At 38.8% G+C, this 25,742-nt stretch overlaps 1 protein-coding gene across 4 annotated transcripts in view; it reads left to right on the top strand.

Moving 5' to 3' along the window:
• The window catches only part of SH3KBP1 (SH3 domain containing kinase binding protein 1), a 231,739-nt gene that overhangs the window by 101,210 nt on the left and 104,787 nt on the right, over positions 1–25,742 (top strand). For all 4 annotated transcript variants that reach the window (XM_075096619.1, XM_075096609.1, XM_075096638.1 and 1 more), the window contains one exon: positions 18,274–18,380. In XM_075096619.1, the coding sequence (XP_074952720.1) occupies positions 18,274–18,380 (107 nt within the window). The remainder of the gene's footprint in view (positions 1–18,273; positions 18,381–25,742) is intronic.

Here is a 25,742-nt window from a genome sequence, read left to right as displayed (position 1 = left end):
TAATTTACATGGGTCATGGTTACTTCTGGGAATTCATAAGAGGTCAGGAAGTGTCCAGGAAATTATTTAAACAAAAAAAAAGCTCCAGTGACCTAAGGAAAACCAGAAGATTCACTTACATGCCTGTCAGCTATTGAGCAAATAGAGTAGTGGAAACTAAAAGTAATAAACATTGAAAGGTTAGCCTGAGGCTGTAGTTTCAGAAACATGTGAAGCTAGCACCAACACCAAAAAAAAAAAGCCATCTTTCCTGTTTTTCTTCTTCCCATGTTCTGGTACAGACGTTTGGCTGCATGGTGGGCCAGACAAGGGGAATAGTCCACGCTAACATTAAACTAGCAAGAAAAATGCAGAGTTTAATAGAGGGTCAGTTCACTGTCTACCTCTGTACGCTGCTGCAGGCCACTTGATGTGACAGGATGGCGAGGAATTTTGCAGGAGCTGGGAGAAGCTGAGGGAGCAGCAGTGCTGCCTTTTATTTGGTTGCAGGCGAAAATCATTCTAAAAGTGCTATAAGAGAGTGGTGGTTTGTCAAACTTTTTCGAAGATGGTTCATGGTCATTTGATTAAATCAACTGCTAAAGAAAACAGACATGCTGTGTTGTCACTTTGAATGGGCAATGTTGCTGTTCACTTCTCTCTCGTGTCAGGGAAGTATATGGCTTGGTCAGTGTCCCATTGCAGTTGTATACAGAACCCTTCTCGCCTCCCCACTCTTCATCCTGTAACCACATTTGGAGATAGATTTCATTGCAGATGCAGCTGACTTGAGCCAGAGGCCTATTTATTCACAGCTTTTAACTTTGAGGAAGTAACTTCTTATTCATGTAGCAAGTGTAATGGAAAAGTCAGGAGGAACTTGACAGCTATTTTTAGGAAAAGATAGTGTTTATCCCTGCAAAACTAAAAAAGATGTTGAGGCATTACAAACTTTAAACCTAGACAGATTTTTTTTAAATAATTTTAATGTGAAGGAGTTTCTTTTGATGTATACCTCAGTTACCCTGTCAGCTTGAGTAGTCCTCCACTTACAATTTTATTTCTATTCAAATTGATAATCTCCTCTGCGTTGTATGAAAAATTCTCTCAAAATTTGGAAACTGATAGTGGCAGAAAAATTGTAAACATGGCAAAGTGCTTTCAAATACATAAAGTACATTTTGAGCATTTTTTTATTACTTTTATTTTCACCAGTAAAAGTAATATTGCAAAAATGCATCAGCATAACAGCTGACACACAGTTTTGTAATAGACTGTATGATTCAGAAGGAGATAGTGAGCAGACAAGTAGTGATGGGTGTACAGATGCCATCAAAAAAGCGACCAAGATGGCAAGGTATGAAACCAGCCTGTTTGCCTTGCCTGACATCAGAAGCATGGAAAACTCTTGTTTAAGGAAAACAGAACAAAAAAAGAGAGGGACAGTAAACTAGAAGAAATTACTGTGTTTGACATGGAGAGTTCTAGCATGTTGATTGACATGACATTAAGGAGACTTAGGCAGCATCCTGGTGAAAGTTTGTGGTGGTGGCACAGTGCTAAGACATGGGGATGGTAGTAGTTTGTGTGAATGCTGCAGTGGGGAAAAAAGGCAAGTATTAAGGAGAGGTTTGGTGGCAGGTTCGATAGAGGATCTTGGGTGCAGTTGCATCCTTTGGTAGAGTTAGGAGAGGCGTGCAACTGGATTCCAGGAATTAATTTGGAGGAAGTTTCATCCTTGCACAGGTCAGAACTGACATGAAGTCATCACTGCGCAGAGCCCATTGTCAGAAGTGGAAATGCTTGTGACCCTGGAGGCAGAGCAGTGCTCAAGGGTGTCTGTCTAGAGAGGTCAGTCAGTGCTGTCCTATTAGAGCAGCATCTCTAGCATAGGTGGCTCAGGTAACTCATGTCATGGCGTCCACTGGTCCCAGTAATGCACTGCATCCTTAAACTTGTAGAATTAAACAGAAAAGCTATTGGAGGCTTATACATATTTCTTTTAGCACCACATAGCTCCCATGCTGGACAGCACTGGAGCAATTTACTCTTCAATGGCCTGTCCTGAAAAATTTCTTTGGGTGATCATGCTATCGGTCCTTTATTTCTCACTTGCATCCCATGCTAGTCATTTAAAACAAAGGGTATATGTATGTAGTCCAAAGATTAAAACAATGAGAAATCTGAATATACATAAAGTAACTAAGAAGTAAATACAGCCCTGCAAATCAGGGCAGGTGGCATGAGCAGAAGTAAACAATTAGTTAATGTGTGTTCAAAATTAGAAGATATCAATGGTGCCTTTTATATAAACTGTTCCTGTATCATTTGAAATCAGCAGAGAAGCAGTCAGGAGGAGAGAGGGCAGATGATAAATGATTCATTTGCTTCCCTCCTCCTCGAGATTCTTTTCTATGACAGCTTGAGATAACACGTCTTAAAGATTAGGAATTCACAGGAAAACAATGCAAGATGGGCTGCAATGGGCAGCCAAGACAGTATTCTGATAGTCTAAATATTTTGTTTCTTATATTTTATCACCCGTTGGATCTCAAAATCTAGAAAAGCTCTTACGTCAATGAATTACTTTGCCCACAAACATTTTGGTTCAGTGAGGCTTTCAATGAGGAGAAGAGGTTCTTTATTTGAACTATTATCTTTTGTTGGTTGTGACTCAGCCTTTGGTTGCAGGCAAGTCAGCTGGGCATGGGGAAACGTGAAGACTGATTGTTGTGCTGTACATCAAATATAGTGCTTTTTGCAGAACTTTGTTGGTCAGAACAAATTTTAAAGGACACTTGTCGTCTTTAACTGTGTGAAATCTTTCAAAGTTAATTTAGAACATCCTGTATATTTTAGCTTCAGTAGGGGGCCATTTCTTTGCAGTCAGTATTCACTAGGTGAGGTTCTTGCCTCAATATGCTAATCTCTTCAGGGAGCTCCCACCACCCAGGTCTGTACTGAAGATGCCAAAGAATACTTTAACCTGCGACTTGTTACAATAAAACTTTTGCAATCCAAACCAAACATGACAGTGTATTCTTTCTGGGTTTCTACATTGAGAACACACTGCATTTAAGATATTGGAAATGGAATAAGATGTGAAGTAATTATTCTGACTCAGAAAAGGGGGTATTTATATACTCCCACTTTAAGAAAAAGGCTAGATACATTGCTGAATACTTTATCATTCATGTGGATCTCTGTGCTAACTGAAGTGAAAACGGAAGGACTGACAGTTCTGCAACAGCTGCCAATACTATGTACTGTAAAAGAAGGGGCCATGGACCATGTTTGCATAGTCACTCTGGGTTTGACTGCAAGCAAACATATCTCCATGAAGTCCTATAGTCTGTGCTGGAGAGGTGGTCTTCAGTTAGATAGGCTCTGTGGCTCTGTCTTCCTCTATTTCCACATACAAATTTGGCTTTGTTCACTAAGCTGTTTGGAGGTCAGAACTCTTTTACATGCATGCATATCCACTGCAAATTGATTTGCAAGAGCATGTTTAGTCTCACAGAGAAGGCCAAATGGTCATCAGATTTCTTGTCATCCCAGCTTCAGGTTATACTTGATCTGTTGAAAAAGGAGATGAAACAGTGCTGTGTTTGCTTTTGCCTGTTGCTACTGAGTCACCATCCTACCGTACCACACTCTTTCCTAAGTATAAATACTCAATACTCTCTTTGTCTTTACGAAAGCTCATTTAAATTGGAGTTTCAATGCAGGCTCCAGCTCTCTTAGTGGGTTTTAAGATATTGAGCATCTGAGAACACCGCAAAATAATAAAACAAGTCATCTAAGAGCAGATAAAGAAATGTAATTTACTAAAAAAAAAAAAAAAAAGAAGACTGACTTAAGAAATAAGTTACTTACAGAGATACTTCTGTAAATAAAAAAAGTATGAATTTCCTCGGAGGCAGATAGGTTATCAGATGTTTTGCATGCTTCAGCATCTATCTTCAAAGGCAAAGGGTAGTGAATTACGCAAAGCTTTACCTATGTTTATATTAATCTTTCCTTGCAGCACAAAGATATAAAGTATCTTTTGTGTGCTGCTTGATTTAAAATTTTGTCTGAGATATGAAGTCCTAGATTTGCTTTTGTTATTTTTTCATCTTAGGTATTGATAGAGATTTCTTCCACGCTTAAATAAAGCTTTCTATATTACTGATTTTCCTTACTCTCTGGTTTTCAATAACACAAGGAGCACACAGTTTATAAGAACAGCCAGGGTTCATATTAGTTCCAAGGTGCTGCTTTTTGTGAAGGTATTTAGACTGATATTAGTAGATGATTTAATATTTACAGATGACTGTATCAGGATATAGTGTATCTCATAGTAGCTCTATAAACAAACATGCTGCTGCTGTTCATCACAAACAAAATAATCTTAGCCCTGAGGATAAATATGAGCATTATCCTGGAAGTGGCAACTTGTCTGTGGCTGCAGCTGTGCTGTGGGGATATGTGTGAACACAAGGCATGACTGAGAGGCAGCTGGGGGAAGTAGGTTGAAATTCTTCAGTCGTGCAAGGGCTGCCTATGGAAGCTGCATACTCCTGTTACCCTTCTACAAGCAGCATCAAAGATTAACCAGAAAAAGCTGCTCATAAAGCAAGATTTTAGTGGATATTTGTACCTGAAGTAGTCAGGTACATCACGTAATACAAGGGCTTTCAAAAGTGTTGAACCGTTAGTACTGAGGTAGTCATGGACAGCTCTCTTCCCTATAAGCATGTCTTGTTTCAATTTCTTTTGCGGTCATGTGCTTTCCTGTGTCCCTTTCTGCTCTATGTCAAGAAGCTCTCTTGGTTAAGACCAACTTCCAGTATCGTATAGCTTCAACAATTGAGGAAGTGTGCAATAGCACTGGAGTATGTACTTGGGCCTTTCTAAAGAAACGCAAATACCATATTGAGACATAACAATGCTTCTGGTGACTTGATGAAGCAATTAAAATATTCGACTATTGTATTTTGTGCAATATATATGAAAGTAAAGGCAAAGTTATGAATGATCAGTGAGCTGAGATGGCAGCAAGGTTTTCAGGGGCTTGCATGTGCTTAGTACTTAAATGAGAAGCATTTTTATGCAGGTTCTTCCAAACTGATGGAAGAGAACTGCAGACCAATTATGCTATCTGTGACCATATACACAGCTGGAATATAAGGTTAAACCTATGACTGTGTTATCCCACTGCCTTAATCTGTATATTGAATAATATTAAGGAATATAGAACAGGAAATATGTTGCTGGAAAATTACTTAGTGATTGTAAATCTTGTGGGTAACGAAGTGCCAGGAGTATATTACGAAAAGTTGTGTGTATTTATTTTTTTCATACTTGTAATAGTGGGTGCCCTTAGTTATGGAAAAGAAGCTACAGAAGACTATTTTATTGTATTGACATCTTTAAGGAGCATGATTGATACATTAATCACCCAGACTTCAGTCCCATAATATTTCCTCCTTCCTAAACATAGAGTGTATCTGCAAAATACATCCAAGTGTCCTTGTTTTTTTAAATGGCTTTATTTCATGATTGTAAAGATAAAAATTCATCCCTGCAGGATTTCAGTGGGCTTTTTTTTTTTTTGATCATGCACGGAAACAGAATAATAAGGAGCAGTGAGGAAAAAGCTGGGAAAGTAGAGTATTGTATAGCTGTTAGCAACAGTGTTTGGGCTGAGCACATAGGGACCAATTGTATCACTTTGTACTGGTATCTTTTCCTGATTTGGTAAGGTGCTCCATGTTTTTGGTTTTCCATTTATGCTGGACCAGCTCCTGTTCCCTGCTCTGCTGACTGAATCTGCCTTAACTTTGAGTGACTTTCCCTTTTTGCTTCTTGGAAGGCAAGTATTTGGAGACTCTTTTTGTCTCTTCCTTAATGTTGAGCAATTCCACTTTTTTTCCTGTCTTCCTTTTAATGCAGCTCAGGATTATAACATATTCCATCATGTAGTTTGTTGTTGTCTGCCTTGGATACTTATTTGCAATAACAACCAGTGGCGTGTTAAAAATTTAACTGTGGAAGAGATTTTACGAAGTGCTTGAAAGATATAGAAGCAGGGGTCTTTTAGAGTGAACTTAACCTTTAAAGTGTCTAAGTATACTTGCAAATCTTTCCCATGTTATTGCCGTTTAATTATGTTGGTTGTTATGGTCAAATTAGGCCTTTGGGGTAGTCAAATGGGAATCTCAGTACTGGAACCAGAGGTTTGTCGTTTGTGATAAATGCAGCAAGGGAGATCAAGTAGTGACTAACAAGCTATTGGAGGAGATGGTAACTAGTATTTAAGTGATCTGGGAGTTCTGTATATGAAAATACATTTGTCTTTTGCCAGCAAGCCTTTTGATCATAACTATTCAGGCAACAATTCTGCCCAGTTCTACGTATTCTTCAGCAGTGAAATGACATGCAAATGCATGTGAAAATTGAATGAAATGAAATGAAGGCATAGTCGTAAGGGAGGAAAATGCTGCCTACGTGCCAGCATCCAGAACATAAGTCAATGGACATAGTATAATTTAAAAGTTCTGCCTGTAGTGCCTAGTAAGTTTTTTGTAATAAAACTCATGCTTTAAAAGAAGTATGTCTGGCTCTGTCTGTCTGGACTGTCTACTGAAGTACAGATGTCTGAGATTGCCTGAGAGGTACAAGGTGCAATCAGATATGCTAAGGAGCAGCTTTTTTGAGTTTCTATATAGCTTGCTTCCAGTTTTATTGGCAACGCGCTATTGGGGAGCGGTGTAGGAATGATTCAATGATAGTTAATTTTATTCAGTGCAGTCTTAACCTGTAGAGTTTTACGGACCTTTAGGAATGCGTTTTGGCAAAATGCTCTTAAACCAGACAAACCAGTGTTGACAGATGGACTTGTGCTAGAGTAGGCAATACTTTGAGAGACAGAGATGTGGTAGGACTTCTCTAATTTGCTTCTCAGCTTCTGCCTGGGATCCAGCTACAGACCTGTTCAGGAACTCTTGTCAGAGTAGCTAAAAGCTAGTGAAGTTGTAGACGTGCAACTAAGCAGCTAAATTGTCCTGAACAACTTTTTCTGGTAACGGGTGATGTACCAAAGATAAGCTTTGAAATTCATGGTGGGGAAATTAAGGTGAGCATGCCTGGAAGTAAGAAAGAAAATCTTAAGGGAGTTTGACATTAAATAACTGTGATGCAGCATAGTATCAACAATGTAATGTTCAATCTCTAAACTAACTTCAGGAAGTGGAATCTTGTTCTGTGGTTTGCCACACCAAGTGCCATGCTTCTTTCTCCAGGACTAAAGAAAATGTGTTGCTCGCCATGGGCAATTTGATTTCTTACTGTTGATATGTGTTGTTGGTTTAGCAGTAATGATTGCAGTCAACCAAATCCCTTACACTCAGGGCTATACGCCTCTGGATATGCTTAGTAGCAGAGGATTTTGAGGTATAAAGCCTGCTTTCCATGAGAACTAAAGGTACAAGGAGTAACGAGGGAATTGAACATTATGCCTTTTGGCTCTTTTGATTAAACACCCTTTTGATAAATTACAGCTTTTTAAATGTGTTAGAATCTTGTGAAAAAAAGTAAAAGCAAGAAGACCAAAGGAACATGATCTCTGTGTGGCATCTTTTGAAAATGGCACTATATTAAAGAACTAAATTGCTGGCAGCTTTCTTACCATTAGCCATCACTCTTAATAGGTTGTCAGTTTAATTTAGTAAAAATGAATGCTTATAAATACCACAGAAGCTTGTTTAACAGATGAGAACAACTAAGAAAATATGGGAAAACTTCTGTGGCGTTCAGAGTTTCTCACCACCAAAAGCTAAATGCTGCAGAGCTGGCTAGGTGTAGCTATTGCAGGACGCTTGTCTCCCCTTGTTCAACATCGCCTGGGGTGACTTGTTCTGCCCCTGTACCGTATATGTAGGCCGGTGACGTGCCAAAACAGATAGCGTTTTGGTTTGTTTCTTTTTTCCCATTTGTTGCTCAATTTTGGAGGCGGGTGATACACATCTGACCTGCCTGATACAGAAATACTTGTCCTGTGCTTGTGGAATGAACTACCCTGTGTGGATACTGCGGCACTGTTCATTTCTGAGGACGTTATGGAACAGTGAATGTTAATTTTCACTTTCAGTGCTGGGATACTTTTTGGGAAACCTACCTGCTGTTCAGCTGTCACAGAGCTAATGGTGCCTGAGGTTTCAGAGGGCGAGCAGCAGCAAGAATAATTGATTTATTTCAATTTATGATATTTATTTATTGCTCTTCTGAATATGTATTCCTGGGCACTTGTGCAATCCTCAAATAACAAAGTATAGTGTAACATGCCCTCTAAAATGGCAGGGTCTTTTGGATTATAGCATTTTCATGGTGGCAGCTGAGAAATAATAACAAATCTTGACATGAGGAGTGCAATTGAGGGCTGCTCCTAGTGTGTTCTCATTTTAGCAGAGCTGAAGGACAGGTAGTTATATAACCTTGCATGCTGAGCTGGTGCATGTCAGCAGCCCAGTGAGCAGCCCTGCCTCAGCTCTGTTCTCTGCAAGGTTTTGAAAATGTCATGGCTTAATTGCCATGGGAGGTGCATGCCTGAGTGTTTCTGTCCAAGTGACTACTTGTCTCGGTGTAAGTGTTGCAGGATCAGACCCATTACACCAGACCGGGTGAGTCATTTTCCCAGTTTATCAGGGTATCTCCTAGCATCACGTTAGCTTCCTAGAATGTAAGATTTGTTTGGGCTTGTGTTCCAAGGCAAATTAAATGTAGTTTCCTAGATTTTAGGAACACTGCTGAACAGGAAAGTGAAGTGTCTGCTCTGTATGTGGATGTATTAATATTTTTTGTTTAACTTTGTTGCCTTTAATGGCTTCAAAATTATTATTTAAATTGTATATATATTGTAGAGTGTTGTGGTTTAGCCTCAGTTGGCAACTAGACACCACGCATCTGCTTGCTCACTTCCCCCACCCCTGTGGGACAGGGGAGAGAATTGGAAGTGCAAAAGCAAGAAAACTCATGGGCTGAGATAAGAACAGTTTAAGAATTAAAATAAAATAGTAATGATAATAACGATCATGATAATAATAATGATAATATAATAAAACAGAAAGTAACGAGAGAGAAATTAAGTAAAAAAAAAAAAAAAGAAAAAAACCCATAAGCAATGCAACTGTTTACCACCCACCGACTGATGCTGCCAGTCCCTGAGCTGCGATTGCTGCCTTCCGCCAGCCAGCTTCCCCCAGTTAACATACTGGGCATAACATCATATGATACGGAATATCCCTTTGGCCGGTTTGGATCTGCTCTCTTAGCTGTGCCCTGTCCCCTCCCGGCTTCTTGTGCACCCGGCAGAGCATGGGAAGCCGGAAAAGTCCTTGACTAGTACAAGCACTACCCAGCAACAACTAAAACATCAGTGTGTTATCAACATTGTTTTCATACTAAGTCCAAAACACAGCACTATGCCAGCTGCAGTGAAGAAAATTAACTCTATCCCAGCCAAAACCATGACATAGAGGAAAACAAGATTCTAGGTTAAAAATCTGACTGATGTTCTAAGGGCCCAGCACAAAAGAGAATTTTATTTTTTAAGTGTTGTTGATTTATTGCATGTGTGCATTGTGTAATGGCTGTCATGAGTGCAGCAACTAGAAAATTGGTTGCTGTATTTTTTGCATCTTTCCAACATTTCTTGAGGCATTTGTTTAATGTATGTTGTTACCTGTTGGAGTGAAAATAAAATCTTGACTGGTTTTTTTTTTTGCCCTGATACGAGAGGCTTGCTTGAAACTGATGTGGTCACAGTAAGACCTGCAATGTAATGTCATTACAGAGGTTAAGAACCTGTCAAAAAGCACTGATATTGTGGCAGCTAAAAATGAAGTAGCATAGTTGTTGGCATTCTTTAAGAAAAACGCATACTTTTTAAAGCTGTTCTGGAAATTTTTGTTTGGTTAAGTTGGACAGATGTCAGCTTCAAGTCAGCAAGCTGGTAGTATGAAGTTAATATTTTTGGAGATTACTGTGTAGGAATCCATGTGGTTTGATCTAAAAGCCTTTATTTATAGAGAGGATAACACAAAGTAAACTGAATGTGCACAGTGGTTCCACAAATTAGAGCTATTTGCTTTCATGTACTGTATGTTGTGAAGTGCTACTGTGCGTAGGCAATTTACGCAGTGTGAATTATGTGAGGGAACATAAGAGAAGTGGGAAAGATGCAACAACAATGCATGTTTAGTTTTGGTTTATTCAAATGCTTCGTCTAGAGATCAATACAAAAAAGTAGCAAAGAGCAAAGTTGTTGCCCACTCTCTCAAAACCTGGCTAAGATGATAATATTTTGGGATTATCCCACGACAACATGGGATGTAGGCAATGAGAATAGAAAAAGAAAAGGTCTTTTATGGGCCATTTGCAAATCTTGTTGTGTTTCTGGTTTTGCATTTTTAAACTTAATCTGCCATCCAACAACGAATATTTCAAGTTTGTGTATCTCTTCTTGTTCTTTAGAAAAGCTAATTTATTGCTACATGTATCTATTGCCTGCATCATTTCTTAAAGCTCCTTATGCTGTCATTTGTATCAATTGTGTGCTAGCCAGAGTAACAAATTCTTTTCATAATGTATCCTTGCAAGTCATCGTTGGAGTATGAGAAAAGAAACCAAATATACAGGCAAGTGCAAGATCCTGTGTTGGGTAATAGGCCCCCTCATGTCAACGGATGCTAATTGCGTAATGGATGGTGGGAACCCCAGTGCCAGGCAGCGGGACCTAGTGCATGTGGCAGTGAACTCAGTCCCAAAGTTACGGATGACCAGAGCCAGCCACCCTGTTAAAATACGCCTTGGCTTACCCAGCATTACAATGAGGACAGAAGCATTTGCTGCTCCTTGGAATGTACTGCTTGTGAAAGGCACCAGGTGGGAGCAACAAGTGCTTATTGTTGAGAATAGGCAAGAGAATGGGTCATTTGGCAAAGTGGTGTGAAGGCACCAACTTGCTGCTGAAGAGTATTTTTGCTTCTCTGGAAGCAGGTGAGAAGCTGAGTGAGCTTGTCCAGTCTTTACCAGGACTGTGTAACTGCTTTTAAAGTGCAGTTTTAAAAGTCTGTTTGAAACCCTGTCACCAAGTTCCAATTTTCTTCTTGTGATGAAGTGATTCACCTGTAATGCTAATCTAAAACAATCATTTACACTGTGAAGTCTAAAAGATACAGGTACTAGAACTAGTAGCTTTGATGAACATACACATTTTCAGTTCTGCATGAGGTTGAGTTAATATGTCATTTAATACTGTGTTTTACATTTCCCCCTTAGAAGATTGAGTATAAAACATGCAGCCTGTATGGCAAAGCTAAGTGTTCCTATTGGAGTTTGGGCTTGTTTTGTCTAATTAGCTGGTGATGATTTGGCTGCATTTTTGATGTTGCACTTGCAGAAGTTTCTACTCCTTTTACATGCATTTTAAAGCTTTCAGACTCAGAAAGAAAAAATTTTGGTGCTGTATGGTTAAACTGCACAAGTGCCTTTTGAGTTTGTTTACAGTTACTTTTCTGGTGTTTCCTTCTGCTTTGGGTTAGGCTTAAAAAATTATCTCAGCTTCACTAGGATTTCAGTTGTCTGTAAAATGCACAAGTCTCACTCCTGCTGTGGCATCCAGAAGTGCTCCACTCTCAGTTAATTAATGGTTTTCTCCTAAAAGCATATGACCACTGGTACTATGTTGTTGCTGTAAGTTGCTTCCAGTAATTACTGCAAAAGACTCATACACGATAAAAGGCCTGAATGTTGCTCCAGGTTTTTAACAAATGAATTAATTAATTGAACAATATGAGGTTTGCTGTTATTCTGACAGTGTCTATGTGTTAAAATGTGATGGTGTAACAAAAACCTGTCTTCCAGGCTTTCAAGTTCCTCACAGACAAATCGTGGTCATAAAATTCAGAGCAGCAGCCAGATGGCTGAAACCTGGAAGTGTTGCTGTGGAGTCTAGCAAGAGAAAAACTACACAGTAACAATAGAACAATAACACACTCGGAGTAATATATTACTAGCGGTGGTGGCATATTGCATTGTGGCTTAATTGTGCTTAACGGGGTCCCACAATCTGCATGATTCAGCTGCACACGTCAAAGCAGGCCACGTCCCAGTTCATCTGCTTGTAGAAAAATGCAGCAGCTTTACATAACCCGTTTGGTAGAGTCCTAGAAGCATCTCAGATATTCTCCCTCCTTTCATCCCTCCTTGCAGTTTATTTCTCTCTTCTCCGGTATAATAATGTCACAAATTAAAACAAAACAAAACAAAACAAAAAACCCACACACAAACCAAACCAACCAAACAAACAAACCCCCAAGACTTCCCCTGCCCCCCTTATAATATTCACACCCAGCTCACTTCTGTTTTCTGCTAGACAGGGAACAAGCAGACCTCAGCAGGGTTTCTTTTGTCATCTGTCCAAAAGCATTCACCTTTCTAAGAGCATGTAGGTGATGAGAGAGTGGAATTGACATGTCACATCCTAGGTCAGAAAAATACTGCCAAAATCCTCCAGGAAAAGAAGGAAATTGGAAGTTGACAATTCTAGCGCCTTTTAAAATCATAATTGTATTTCTACTAGTGGGTGGATATAAGGTCCTTGCATTGTCGAAGATAGTGACAGTATCTACATTAGAATTGAGTATAGCCAAGACTTTATTTGAAGTCTCTTAACAATATCTTCAATATACTTTAAAAAAGGCAATTAAAAAAGTTATCGTTTTTAACACTACCTATCTCTTTGCTCTTAATTAGGTAACTTCTGTATCTCCAAAGCATCTACTGAGGGTAGTGGTTTTAAGATGAACTTTCCTCTGAAGAAAGCTTGTAGCTCAACCTTTTTTTAACATTTGCATGCTAATATAAACAATTCAGTGATTGATAACAAAAAAAAAAGGTGATATAGTAACCATTTAGGCTGGCAGTCCAAACCAGCTGTACCAAAACTGCATCAGTACCATTAAAATCAATAACATGCAACCTAAAAGCATGTATGTCAGCTCTTAGTTGTACAATAGTTGCCTTTTGTCTTTTGACACATTAAATTTAGAACTGGTTTCCAGCTGAGTCATATCACAGCCCAGCTTGTCTAACGAGGAGACACTGCTCTGAACCAGCTCCCCCCAACTACAGATATAGCTTTGAAAGCTGGAAGGATGGGAAGTGCAACTGAGGTTGATGGGCAGATGATGCCACATGCACAGAAACCTGAAATAGAAGACGGGAAACTTTTTCTCCAGCTTGTCATTTTCCTCCTAATAGACCTGCCTAAAAGGGGCTTATTTGCCAAGTGGTTTTACTGAGTTTAGTCACCTTGCATCTACTCGAAGGGTGGCCCAGTGGATCTCAGTTTCATTCTGTGATTCACCTGAGCCTACCCAGTAAGCCCGCAGTAGAGGGAAGTCCATGGGTCTGCAGGAGCTGCTATGTGCTTTAGTGTGTTTGAAATTATTTAGGTGTGGGAGAAATGTCTGTAGGCTCCTCATGCAGCAAACCTTGACTCAGTCCCCAGCCTAACCCATGCAATTTCCATAGCAACACTCCTTTATTAAAAAACAATAATAAAAGAAATCCAGGAACAATTGGGTTGAATTGTTTGTCTGAGTCACAATTATACTGATACATTTCTTTTTAAAACAGATCCAATTACAAAATTGTGGGGCCTAGTTTTGAAGAGATTGACAGCCATTTAGTTACACCTTTTCTCAGGAGGGAGAGGGACAGACATTTGTTCCATGGGTCTGTTCTCTGAAGGTTTTTATTGAGTATATTTTTTTGACTCTAAAGGATAGTTGTGCTGTGTTATAAAATGGATTGCTGTACTTGTTCTTTTGTGGTGGGAAAAAAGGTGGGTTAGTATGTAGAGTTCATGGACTTTCTGTTGGTGAAGTTAACCATGTGTTTTTCACTGACAGGACAGGCTATGAAGACATTGGCATCAGTGAAAAATAGGCTCTGTAGAAACAACTGTATAACCCATTCACACATACACATGCACACATTTAAACAACCATCTGCTTCATGACAGAGGTTTTAAGTTTAAAAAAAAAGTAGTTTGGAATTGAAAACTCCAGTCCATTTTGAAATAGTTTACTTCCTATCTACTCTGCTGCTGCTGCACTTTTCATCAAATCCCACGTTGTCCATTTGTGACCTTTCCTGGGTCCGATGGCGACATGTAAGTACCAGCGTGACTTCTTGTGTAGTGTTGCCTTAGCTTTTGGTGCACCTTACAAAGGAAGGTACCCAGTGACGATGTCTTGTCATTGCCTCTTTTTTGTCTTCACTGCTAATGCCAGAGGGGTTTTTAAATGGCTAGAAGTAATTTTCTCTTGCACGTGTACAGCTGGATGAAGCCCCTTTATGGTCTCCTGCTGACACAGGCAACCACACCGTTTTTAGAATCTGATCAAACACCGCTTTGAAACGAATCGGATTTGTGCCCTCAAAGGTTTTTTTGTTTGGTTGTTTCCAGTCTCTAAATATATGTTAATTCCTTTTTCTGTTTGACCTAACTTTAGACATTTTAAAGTTAGATGTTGTCTGATCTAGCCACAGCAGTAGAAAAAAGTACCTCCAGAGACTCATTCATATGAGGTATTTTAGTTGTCTATTTTACAGCGAGTGACACTAAATACCCTCTGGAGGTATTAGGTTCTCTCCACTCCTGAGTGACAGGCTCAGATTTAGACATCCGACTCAGGAACGCCTACAGTGAGAGACAGGTGAATCTTAGCAAAAAGACATAAAGGAGCTGTTTTAGCCAGGCCTGTTGTTTACACTGCTAAGTTACCAAGTTTTGCTCTGAGTGAAAGTGATTGGGGAATAACTGGAGAAGCAGTTCACCTCTCAGGGCAGAGGGAATGGTCGCCTCAGGTAGGGTGAGCAGGAGTTGACAATCAACAGCTGCAAATAAGGAGGCTACCAGTATCGCTCTTAAAGTGCATTGTGACATGCCACCTCTCACAATGCATGCAAAGTCCATTTTCTTTCCTCCCTTGCTAAATCTGCAGACACTTTGTAAAGGTTCGGTGCCTTCCACACAGCCCTTGGAGGGAATGGAGCAGAGTCAGGCATACCCTGTGGCACAGTTGTTGAGGTCTTGGTGCCATTGCTTCAAATGCAATGTGCTTTGCAGCCACTGATACACACAGAGCAAATTCTCTGTAGCTGCCTGGTTTGTTTGAAGAATGGAGTGTGGAAACTAGGCATATGAAGTTTTTTCCTTTGAGGTTTATTATAACTATGTAAATGGGAGCCAGTGCTTTTTAAAAGGGTGAGTGACATTATTTCTGTATGATAGCTTGTTCTGCATAAAGTTTGGCTCAGTTAGTTTCTGAGTGCACCTCATAGGCGTTTTGCCTTCAAAACACTTCTGATGTTGCACCACAGCCACGGGAAATGAAAAAGCCTAGAACTGCAACTAGCAGGCAGAGCACACTGGGGTGCTGCCTGCAGCAGGTTACTTGCTACAAATTATTATACATGGGCCAGTAAAAGTTCACTGATCCCTTGTTTTCTTCTTTTGAGCTTTCCAAAACCCAGTGAGGACTTTGCAGCATGCCTTTTCTGATTTTAAAGTATGGGGTTTGTTACCTGCCTTTTCACCACTTGATAACTTTCACTTGCAAGCAACTCAGTTTATGTTCAAGTATGGAGAAAAATGAGGGGGAAAAAAAACCCTTACAAAATATTTTCCTCATCAATTTACAAGGAAGAAAAAATATCTGCAGTCTTCATTGCAGAATTGCTGCCCCATATGGTTTAAAATTAACTTTATATCAATCAGTCAAATTACTTACATTTTAAGGTCACAGTGTTGCCATTTAGATCTCAGATGACTAGCAGTTAAAACTGTAATAATACTCTGCAATAAGTGGCAATAGTAGCAAAAGGGAAAATGGTGAGAGAAGACCAAGACTTCAGTGTTTCTGTCTAAACTGTTTGTTAGTTGGTCTTTCTGGTTGGTTCTGGTTCCTCACCACGCTGCCTTTGGAACCTTTGTGCTACTTAAGAAACAGACAAAAAAATTGGTGATGCTGGGGTGGGAATATTGCATTTGCAAAACCAGAGTTGTTTCTGTACTAACATTTTTTGTATATGCACTGCTTGGTTACTCTGACTTCTTTTCCTATCAGCTCTATTTTCTTAGAAAACTCATACTGCTGTATTACCTAGGGTTTTTTAATGTAAGAAAAAACAGATACCCCTTGGCTGTAGAGCTCTTCACGCAACTCATACTCTGCTCCAGTGCTCTGAATGTTAGCATGCTCATGGGGCCCAGCAGCACTTTCGCCTTGAAACCAAAGGGATTTGCTGCTGGATCTGTTGTCTTGCATTAGACCAGAGAAAGGAACTAGTCAGTACCTAAATCTATGCCTCCTGTTGGCTTGCTACTCTCCACTTAGGTATTTCTTTAGAGAAAGATTTGGGAGGAGAGGGAGAGCAGCAAGACAACCATGAGACTAATGGAGGTAAATGCAGACTTTCATGAGTTTTTCTATATGGTAATAAAAAAACCTTATGGGGTGGGAGGGGGAAGGATTCATACAGTTCCATTGTTAACATCCAGAATTATGTTTATTTCTTACTCTTTCAGCAATCTCAAAAATCTGCTCCAAGAATCACACAATATTGATTATTGAATAGGGTGGCAACTGACTGTCACATCAGGCAACATGAGCACATAAGTTGATACTTGATGTTAGAAATCATAGTGGGAATGTTATCTTTAGGGAAAATAGCCAGCCTCTTTTGCACAATGCAAGAAGCACTTGATATGGAAGGTATTTATTATATTTAAGTTATTTTGAACGCAGCTGTGTAAAGTTGTCAATTTAGGACCATTTTAGTTTAGATGGTGCAGAACGAACAGTCATCTGTAGGTGGAAAAAGAGCCAATTTGAGCGAGTTTGGTTACATTGCATTAAGGTATTAATTTTAACATTCAAAGAGCTGCCACTCATGCAGGATTGCAGTGGCTGTGAAAAATATTGTCAGAAAGCCAAATTCAGTGGCTTCCCTTCTCTCTTCTTTCTCTAGTTTCAGTTAATAGCTTAGAATAAGAAAGTTCTGTAACTTTTTATTACTTTTCACCCTAGAGCAGGATTATCAAGAAAGGTTGCAGGGGAAATAATGGACTAATGGTAAGATCCAGTTCTGTAGTGTAATGCCAGGCTAAGGCTGTTCCTGGACAGTGTTTACACAACTGATTTTGATGTGTATTGCACATGTTTAACAGTTGAGAGAAATAGCACAAGAAAAAGTACATGTGTAAAGCGTGTGTACATATGTTTGTGTGGATACATGTATATAAATAATAAAACATAGTATGGTTTATACATTGCACATCTTTTAGAGAAGAGGGAGTAATCAGTGACTCCTGTGTTTTGAATGATTTAGCTCTTCCTACCTTCTCCTCCTCCACCACATTCCAATACCGTCATGATTCATGTCAGTAAGTTGTCCTTCAGCTAACAGAGGCTGAGCAGCAAGCTTTGGCAACTTAAGTTATAGAAGTTCTCTCATCCACTCTGCTACAAATCATATGACTGTAATTACATACAAGCCAGTGAATCTGGCAAACAAAGCTCTGGAAATGAATCTTTTCATTTATATGTCTGTCTTAAAACTATGATGGCAGAAGGGTCAAGTAAGGCATCTCACTCTTATTCAGAGCTATGAATTCAAGCCTCTCTCCTGTCATGCATCCAAAGATGACCCTGATACCAGCTTCTCATGGGAGCCTGGATATCCAAGATGAAGAGAAAGATGGCTGGTAACACCACTTCCAGTAGCAGGCTGATTATCAAAATTAACCTGTCTTAACCACACTAACCCAGTGACACACCTAGCTTTGGGAGTACTAGCCTAGAAGAGAAATTGTAGCAAACAAACCTGGAAAGATCCCCTGAGTAAAGTTTGTCCATCCTGTCACTAGGAAGCACAATCTGTTACTTAAATTTTAGCTCTTGAATAATATTACAGAAAGGACAAAATCCCCACAATATATTTTCATTTATTAATTGCATTGAATTAAGTTGAAAGGAAATAATATACACCAGAAAACTTTTCTCCACCCTTTTTTTGTAAATTACTTCGAGGCAGATAAACTAAGCATTGTAAACATTCAGGTTCTTTAAATACTGCTGAAAGAATAGTATTTCATCTTTAATCATTTCCCCTGGCTTCTGTTTGGCATGGAATTTTGTTTTCATTTTACAATCTCCCTGTTCCCTTCATTTCCACCAGGAGAGAGAAACAGAAGAAGAAGATGTCAGGTGGCTTTCAGTTATATGCCTCAAAATGAAGATGAACTGGAATTAAAAGTTGGTGACATCATTGAAGTTGTGGGAGAGGTGAGCAGATCTTTAATGGAATATACACACATGAAGTTCTGTCATATCTTGTGGATGCTAAGCTCTTAGATACAGTGTGTTCTAAGACATCATTTAAACAAGATATTTTTCTTCTCTGGTATACCGACATGTCTGGTTTGGGTTACTGTTGGGGTGAGGGGATGTGGTTTGCTTATGGATTTCATGAAGGTTTTTTTTCCCTTCAGCATTTCTGCTGGTTTTACTCAACCAGTTGAAGTTTCTGAGTTCTGTTCAGGGAAAAAGCTCAAAGTTTGTGTTCCAGGGCTATTGAGTTTATACCTCTGAAGAACCAAGATTATAGCAGAAAAAGCTCTTCCCAGCTTTAGTAAGCCAGCCACAGGGAAGAATTATCTTTACAGAGCTAAAAGATATTTACTTGAAGCCCTCTGGAGTTCAACCATGACATTTACCTTTTGTCATCTTTGCCTGCAAATTTTAACAATTTCATTTTAGTGTAATCAGTTAAAAACAAACAAAAAAAACCAACCCAAAACCAAACCTCCAAAACCAAAAACTCCCAGCAAATTCTTTAGAGGCTCAAGATGCACTTATTTGGGGTGGAAATGGATGTGGAAAATGAATGCACATCTCTTAGAAGGACTGGGAACAAATTACGAAAGCTTGGACAGAGACACAGAAATTTTCTTTGCATGGATGAACCTGCTTGCAGGATCAAGGAATGCTGTTCACTCCCAGTACCTTCAGTTTTGTTCCAGTAAAGATTTTAGAAATACATTCTTGAGCATAATAGCATGAGAACCAAAAGTCAAAATGATAGCATGAAGCCTTTAAGTAGAATGCATTCAAACTCATTTAGTCTTCATTTACGTAGCTTTAGAAAGATCTAAGAGCTTAGTCCACTCAAGCAGCCAGTAAAAGGTGTTTCAACTTGTATCATTTATTTGCAGGATTTTTTTCCCTGTGACTCAGCAGCTAATAAGTCAACATTTATTTTCTTGTCAAGGGTATAAGATTCATTTTCTTTTTTCCTGCCTCTGTCACTTAAGAAATCAGTTCTAAAAGAATATAAATTCTACTGCAATCTGCATGACATCCAGCATTTTATTATGAGAGATTAAATTCTCACATCTGAATGTAAGAAGCTTAGTGATCATTGGTTTTCATTTAACCTACCTGTGCATGCCAGCTCTGCACATCGTTCTTCCTGGAATCAGACATGATGTGTCACTTAACTAACCTTATTCTGTCTGTGAGCAGAATTGCAACGGTGGATGTCAAGGTTGTAAGCTATTTAAGAGCCTATTTTGAAGACAATGTAAACCCAATATTATAATGGGTTTTGCGGCAGCACATGAGCTGTTTTCATTGTGCAATCTGAAGTATATTTGACCTCATGTGGCCACACAAATACCTTCTGTCAGTTGCCCTACTTAAAACTTCTAAGTCTGTGTCTTTCAAGAGTAAAGTGATGGAATAAAACTCCTTCCTAGTATCCAGCCAACAAATTAACACCACCAAATGAATTGTATGAGTAAATAACTTAGATGAAACACTAGACTTCTCTTATGAAATGCATCTCTCATAAATTTGAACAACTTGATTACAAATAACAGATTTATTTAAATCCAAATGAGACTGAAAATGTTTGCATTAAAACTGAAAGATGTGGAACTATGAAAATGAAGCATTCCTGTACTTGCATGTGTGTGCTTACAGTTAAGGGCATGTTCTTTGAAACCCACTTGGATTGCTGATTACAGACTTGGTAGTCTCTAAACTCATAATCGTGCCTTGAATTGCTACTGTTGAAGAAAGCATTGACAACTTGCTGATTCTAAAGTTTAAGAAAGTATATTGGCGAGGGCTGCTCTTTTGTTTGGCAGTCCTAGAGAATGGCATACTGGAATTAGTTTTACTGTAGCATGACTAGCTTGAACTGCTGGCCAGAAGTAAAGGCCGAAGAAGAACAGCTGACACAGGTGAGGCTGTGCCCACTTTGACCTTCTGAAATGCTCTGTTCTGTCAGCTACTGAAACATAAGCTCTGCCTCAGGCATCATCTGGTGCATTCATGTGATCTAGGACATTGTCTGACTCTTCTGGGTGCAGCTAGATCAGCTGGTAGAAGAGGGAAAATAAAGGAATTTAGAGAAAAAATTCTCAGCACCTCCAGAAGTGTTACTATGTGACCTTTATTTTCCATCACGGTTGATACCAAGCAGTTGATGTTCTTACTGTTCTTACTTCCTCTTCTGCCCTTACCATAGTAGTGCTAATTCCTCGAAGAAGTAGGGCAGAATTTTTCTTTTGAAACAGGAACTTTATTTGATGTAGAAAGCTGCACCAACCAATATATTGTTTTTATTGTTTACCCTTCTGCTTGTAGGTAATGCAACAGCAAGTGTGAGGTTTGAGATGCTAGGCTTGTCACGAGATAGATATCCTTGAAGGCTGTATATGTGCAGAATTCACAGTTCCTTCCTATTTGTTTGAAATAGTTAGAAATTAATTATAATAAGATCAGACATTCATCACAACAGATAAAAATGCTTGTTGTTAAACTAGAGGTTTCCATAACTACACAGACACTGATACCCATGAGACATTAATTAACAGACTTAAATTAAAAGTACATTTGAAACTAACAAGAGAAGCATTTTCATCATTGTTTACGTTCACATTCAATGTGATTGATAGCTTTTTGCTTGTCATTTTCCTACCTCATTAGCTGTAACTCTAATTACAGTTGTCCCAAAATACAACTGTAACTAATTGTCTTATTAAATGCAGATATCTGAATTGCAATTATGTTTCACCCATAGACTTTCATGGGGTGCCAGACAATTAACCTGTAACATCAGAGTAAGGACATTTGCTGTGTCATTCAATAGTTCTGAGCCTGCTTTCATGTAGGTTTATTCTGTCATAGTACTGCTATATACCTTGTGGCGTCATCCTGCTGAGAGGATAGCTTTTTGGCAATGTGTAGTGCATGGAGTTAAGTTCACAACTCAATCTTTGACTGAGACATGCTGTAATACCACTGAGCTTATTCTTTGTCTTTTAGTTAATATTGCCATATATTACATGATCAAATCCTATAAGTAACTCATTTGAAATTATAAAAATGCAGACTGACTTTTTAGATATCTGGTGCTCCCTTTGGGCAAGGTTGGTGGGTTTTTTTTTTGTTGTTGTAATGAGATAAAGTGGTTCAACCCATTTCCAAGACCAGCATAAACTCTGGAGATTGAGCTGGACTGTCCTTACAGTAACTTATTTTGACAACTGTAGAGCTTAAAGGGGAATATTTAATAGTGTCAAGGGGACACTATTTGGCCACAAGAACCAAACTGTATAATACTGCAAAAAAGCAGTTGGAAATGAATGCTGGGGTTCCACATCCCTCAGTTACTGTTCTGTGAAATCCTGTGGTAAGGTGTTTTTCCTGATTGTCTCCCATTAGGTGGTTCACAAGGACTTCTGTGACTACTGCTCGTTGGTTTGGTTCATGTAGTATGAGGCTTTTTTGTGGAAATAAGGGTGCAAATGCCTCTGACTCTTTATAGGGTCATTTCAGTTCTATGTGATTGCTTTCTCTATCCCTCAGTTGCTTACTTAGAAGATGATGTTAAAAAAAACCACAACAACAAAAAAAAATCCCAAAGCATTTTTTGACATTGTAAAATAAAGATCTCTAAAGCTGAAAAGATCCCCTAATACAAAGTCCTTGTGCAGTTCTTAATTCTTCTCTTCTGCACCAGTGTTATCAAACAGCTTCCAGATGTACTGTAGTAGAAGCCAAGGGGCTGGTTGACATCTCATGGGTTTGACTCTCTCTGAATGCACTCCCAGAATAAACCATGAAGTGGCACTGTAGGCACCATCTTCTGTTGGGGTCTTGTTCCACAATTTCTTTTCCCATTGTTAGTGAATACGGTTTGTTTATTTTGCCTCTTGGGACTCTGTGCTTTTCATTTCCTTTCAATATACAATTGCTTTTGTCCTTCTAGCTCAAGATCTTCCATTAGAAATCATGAAATAATGGAGTTTTTTCCCTTGCTTTTTGTGCTGTAGTTCTCTCTAAGCAAAAGAAAATTTGTTGACCTTCGGCTTCTCTCCTTCCTGTTGTCTGCCTCTGGCATTGCTTTTATTCCTGGGACTTTGTTTTAGTCTTAACAGCCCAGAAAGGCTGTTGTAATCCAGGGAGACTTTCTTCCACCTGAAACCTTTCCTGACTCAAAGCCTCCCTTGTGTGCCCTAGCTGAGCTGTAAGTAGTCTGTCAGCCTAATAGGCAAAGCTGCAGGTTGTAGAAAAGCTTCTGGAAAAGGCAGATACAGGAGTTTATTGGAAACACACTTTAGGTCAGCTGTTCCAAAGAGCTGAACGTTTTAATCATTTAACAACTTTAGCCTACTGATTATATAACAAGGTGTAAGCAAGCAGCTGTGGCAATCCTTGATAGTCTGGCAGCAACAGATGGTAGTTTGCCTCAGCGTTTCCTGCTCTTTTTGGGTACTCCATCCTGGAAAGACAGGGGTGGCCACTCAGTTCCTTCAAGGGAAGTTGCTTCTAGGCTTATAGCAAGGGTTATTGCACGGCAGGTCAGGCTTATGCTCTCTCTGACACTTCTTGCTTTAAAGGGAGATGTTGCAGATTATATTGGCCACGGAAACATAAAATAAGAAGTAATATTTCCTCACTTTTGGAATATCTTAATTTTGTAGTCCTAGTAACCTACTGAAACAGTTTTGTTTTCTTTGGTTGCTTTACAGTTACAGAATAAAGCTGCATTCCCAGTCTGAAATAAAACTATTACGTTTGCCTGAAGGCTTGAACTGCTGTCATATTATTTTATTTTTTCCTTTTTTTTTTTGTACTTTAAACATGGAAATGGGCCGTTTTTAATATTTTTTGTTGTTTTCTAAGTAGCTTAATGTTCTAGAATCTCTATACCCTTTTGAGAACTTCTTGTTTGTGTGTCTGAATGCCTCACCCATATAATTCTCTCTTATTTTCCTGTCTGTCCAATTCCATGGTATCTATTTTGGGCCCTTCATTATTATTTCTTATTTATATTATTATTTGTAAGTAAAATTAACTATTAAAACCTCTTACTGTCTTTCTAGTCTGGGATGTTATTGTGTGCTGAGATCTCACAATTTGATTAAACACTTTCCAACAAAGTAAACCAGTATGTTTTTAATTATTTTTATATGTATTTGGTTTATCATTTACAAAAATCTCACTTACATGAAAAAAGGCTCTACTTATTGACTAATTCAATTAAAAAAAATACAGGTGTTCTTTCTTCATTGAAAATGTGAAAAAAACCCCAAAGCCCAGTGATACTGGATGAACGTTTGAATGTTGCATAATTATTGGGATTAAATTTCCCTTTAAACCCCAAAGGCAAGGCTTCTTAATGGGATGCATTTCTCTAGAGACGATGCACAATTGTCTGGTGATTCTGTAGTTTATATCTCATTCAATCACATCCAGGCGTTGGACTGCAAATACCTGTCTGCTATTGCACCTGTCCCTGCCCCAAGCCTGGCATTGACTGAGTTGCAGTTGGATGCATGTGTTGTTACCTCCCTAAATATATGAAGTGGAGTAATGAAGTATCTTCAGTCACTTTCCTGTACGTTGTTGCTCTTCAAATGTGGTGTGACAGCAGTACTGACAGCCTAGGGGGCTGGCCAAGATAAGGAGGTGCCATGCCTTTCTGCAAGGCGGTGAACAGATATAACACATTGAAAAAACGTCTTGAAAATACCTTTAGCTGTAGCCACTTACATTTGGCAGATTGGAAGGATTCTTCTTCCAGCTTAAAACCAAAATCTTTTTTCCAGGCTGAACTTAAAATTGGTGTGTAGGTTATTATGAATAGTAGAACTTTTCTGGCATAGGGACATGGACTACTGAATTAAATCCTCCTCTTTCTGGTTTGTTTCATTCAGCACATGAATGCTGGGCATAAGTCAGGACCTAGATGTATAAATCCCAAAAGCACTTTGTTATAATAGTATAGTAACAAATTTTATTGAGTGCTCATACCTCCAGATGCATTAGCCCCATGAATAATGGATTTTCATTTGTAAGGTTTTATTGGCTGGGAATTACTGTGACATTTCAAACCATATGGCAATGGATTGCCCCAATTTGGGATAACTACGTCCTGGGGGTATTTTAGCATCATCTTTATTGTATGGATTAATCTCTAGCTGGTGTGTTTTGAGGCTTAGAAGTATGTAGCATGGAGCTATAGTGTTTAAAAGTACTTAAAGCTTCTGATGCTTTTGATGAAAATTTCTTCATAAATCTCTGGGAGGCCCAGTTTGACCTGAACCTTTGATGTCTTGCTAACATCAGTCTGCATTGTCCTGTGGAAAAAATATTGGGTTTTGCTTTAGATTTTCCTGAATTTGTAGAAGTATTGAATATGACAAGGTATTTTCAGATAATTCAGCTGGAAAACTTGTAATAAGCTGATGAATGCTGTGAATATATTCACATCCCATTTAGATTTATCTGTCTAAAGACCTTTGTGTGTTTTTCTATACACTTACATAAATACACCACATAAAGAATGTTAATGTTAACTTGTAATAAAACTGTGAAGTGTTACCCTGGAAGAAGTAAGCTGGAGAAAATTACTTGAGGGAAAGAAGGGTCTGAGTCATATTGGTCACCTTATTTCTGTAAAGTAATCTCAACATCTTTCAAAGCAGGGATCTTGGAAACTGTGTAATTCCCCTGTGATTAATCTTCTGGTCAATCAGCTAATGCAGTTATGGTTTAATGTTTAGCTCTAATCAATAAAGCCATCAGGGAATAGTGCATTAGAAAAATTGAATTATTTTATAGCTCAAAGTGTCTTGGCCGTATTGTGTATCTTCTATATAATGGTATATAATATATAGGTACTTAGAGGTGTAATTTGCAGGGTCTACTAAGTTTTGTGGATCATGCGGTTTCAGTTTTCCAAATAGTTTTAATTTGTCTGGAGAGAACAAAAGCAAATATTACTTCTGAAAGACTTAAAGACTATCATATGAAAAACCTGCACCCCACTGACATCATCGAGTGATTTGTACGTAGTCTACCCTCTGAAGTAGCAGCAACATAAAAGCCACATTCCCGAAGTTGTGCTTGAGCTCACTGGTACTACTGATGCATTTTTTTAAAAAAAAAAAATAGTTTGCCATGGATAGGTACTGAGATTAAAAGGAATTAGCTGTGCTGGTCTGAACTGCTTTCAAATTAAAACAAAAAAATAACCCAGGAAGAAAAGAAATGTGCTCAAAAGGGTGAAGATGGAGAGAAAGCACAGGAAACACTCCTGGAGTAACAACAGTTTGCTTTGTAGTAAAATTG

The sequence above is a fragment of the Phalacrocorax aristotelis genome, chromosome 1 (assembly GCF_949628215.1).
Source record: "Phalacrocorax aristotelis chromosome 1, bGulAri2.1, whole genome shotgun sequence".
NCBI classification, from domain to species: domain Eukaryota; kingdom Metazoa; phylum Chordata; class Aves; order Suliformes; family Phalacrocoracidae; genus Phalacrocorax; species Phalacrocorax aristotelis.
The sequence above is the reverse complement of the archived record's forward strand: the minus strand, read 5'-3'. Positions and strand labels throughout refer to the sequence as shown.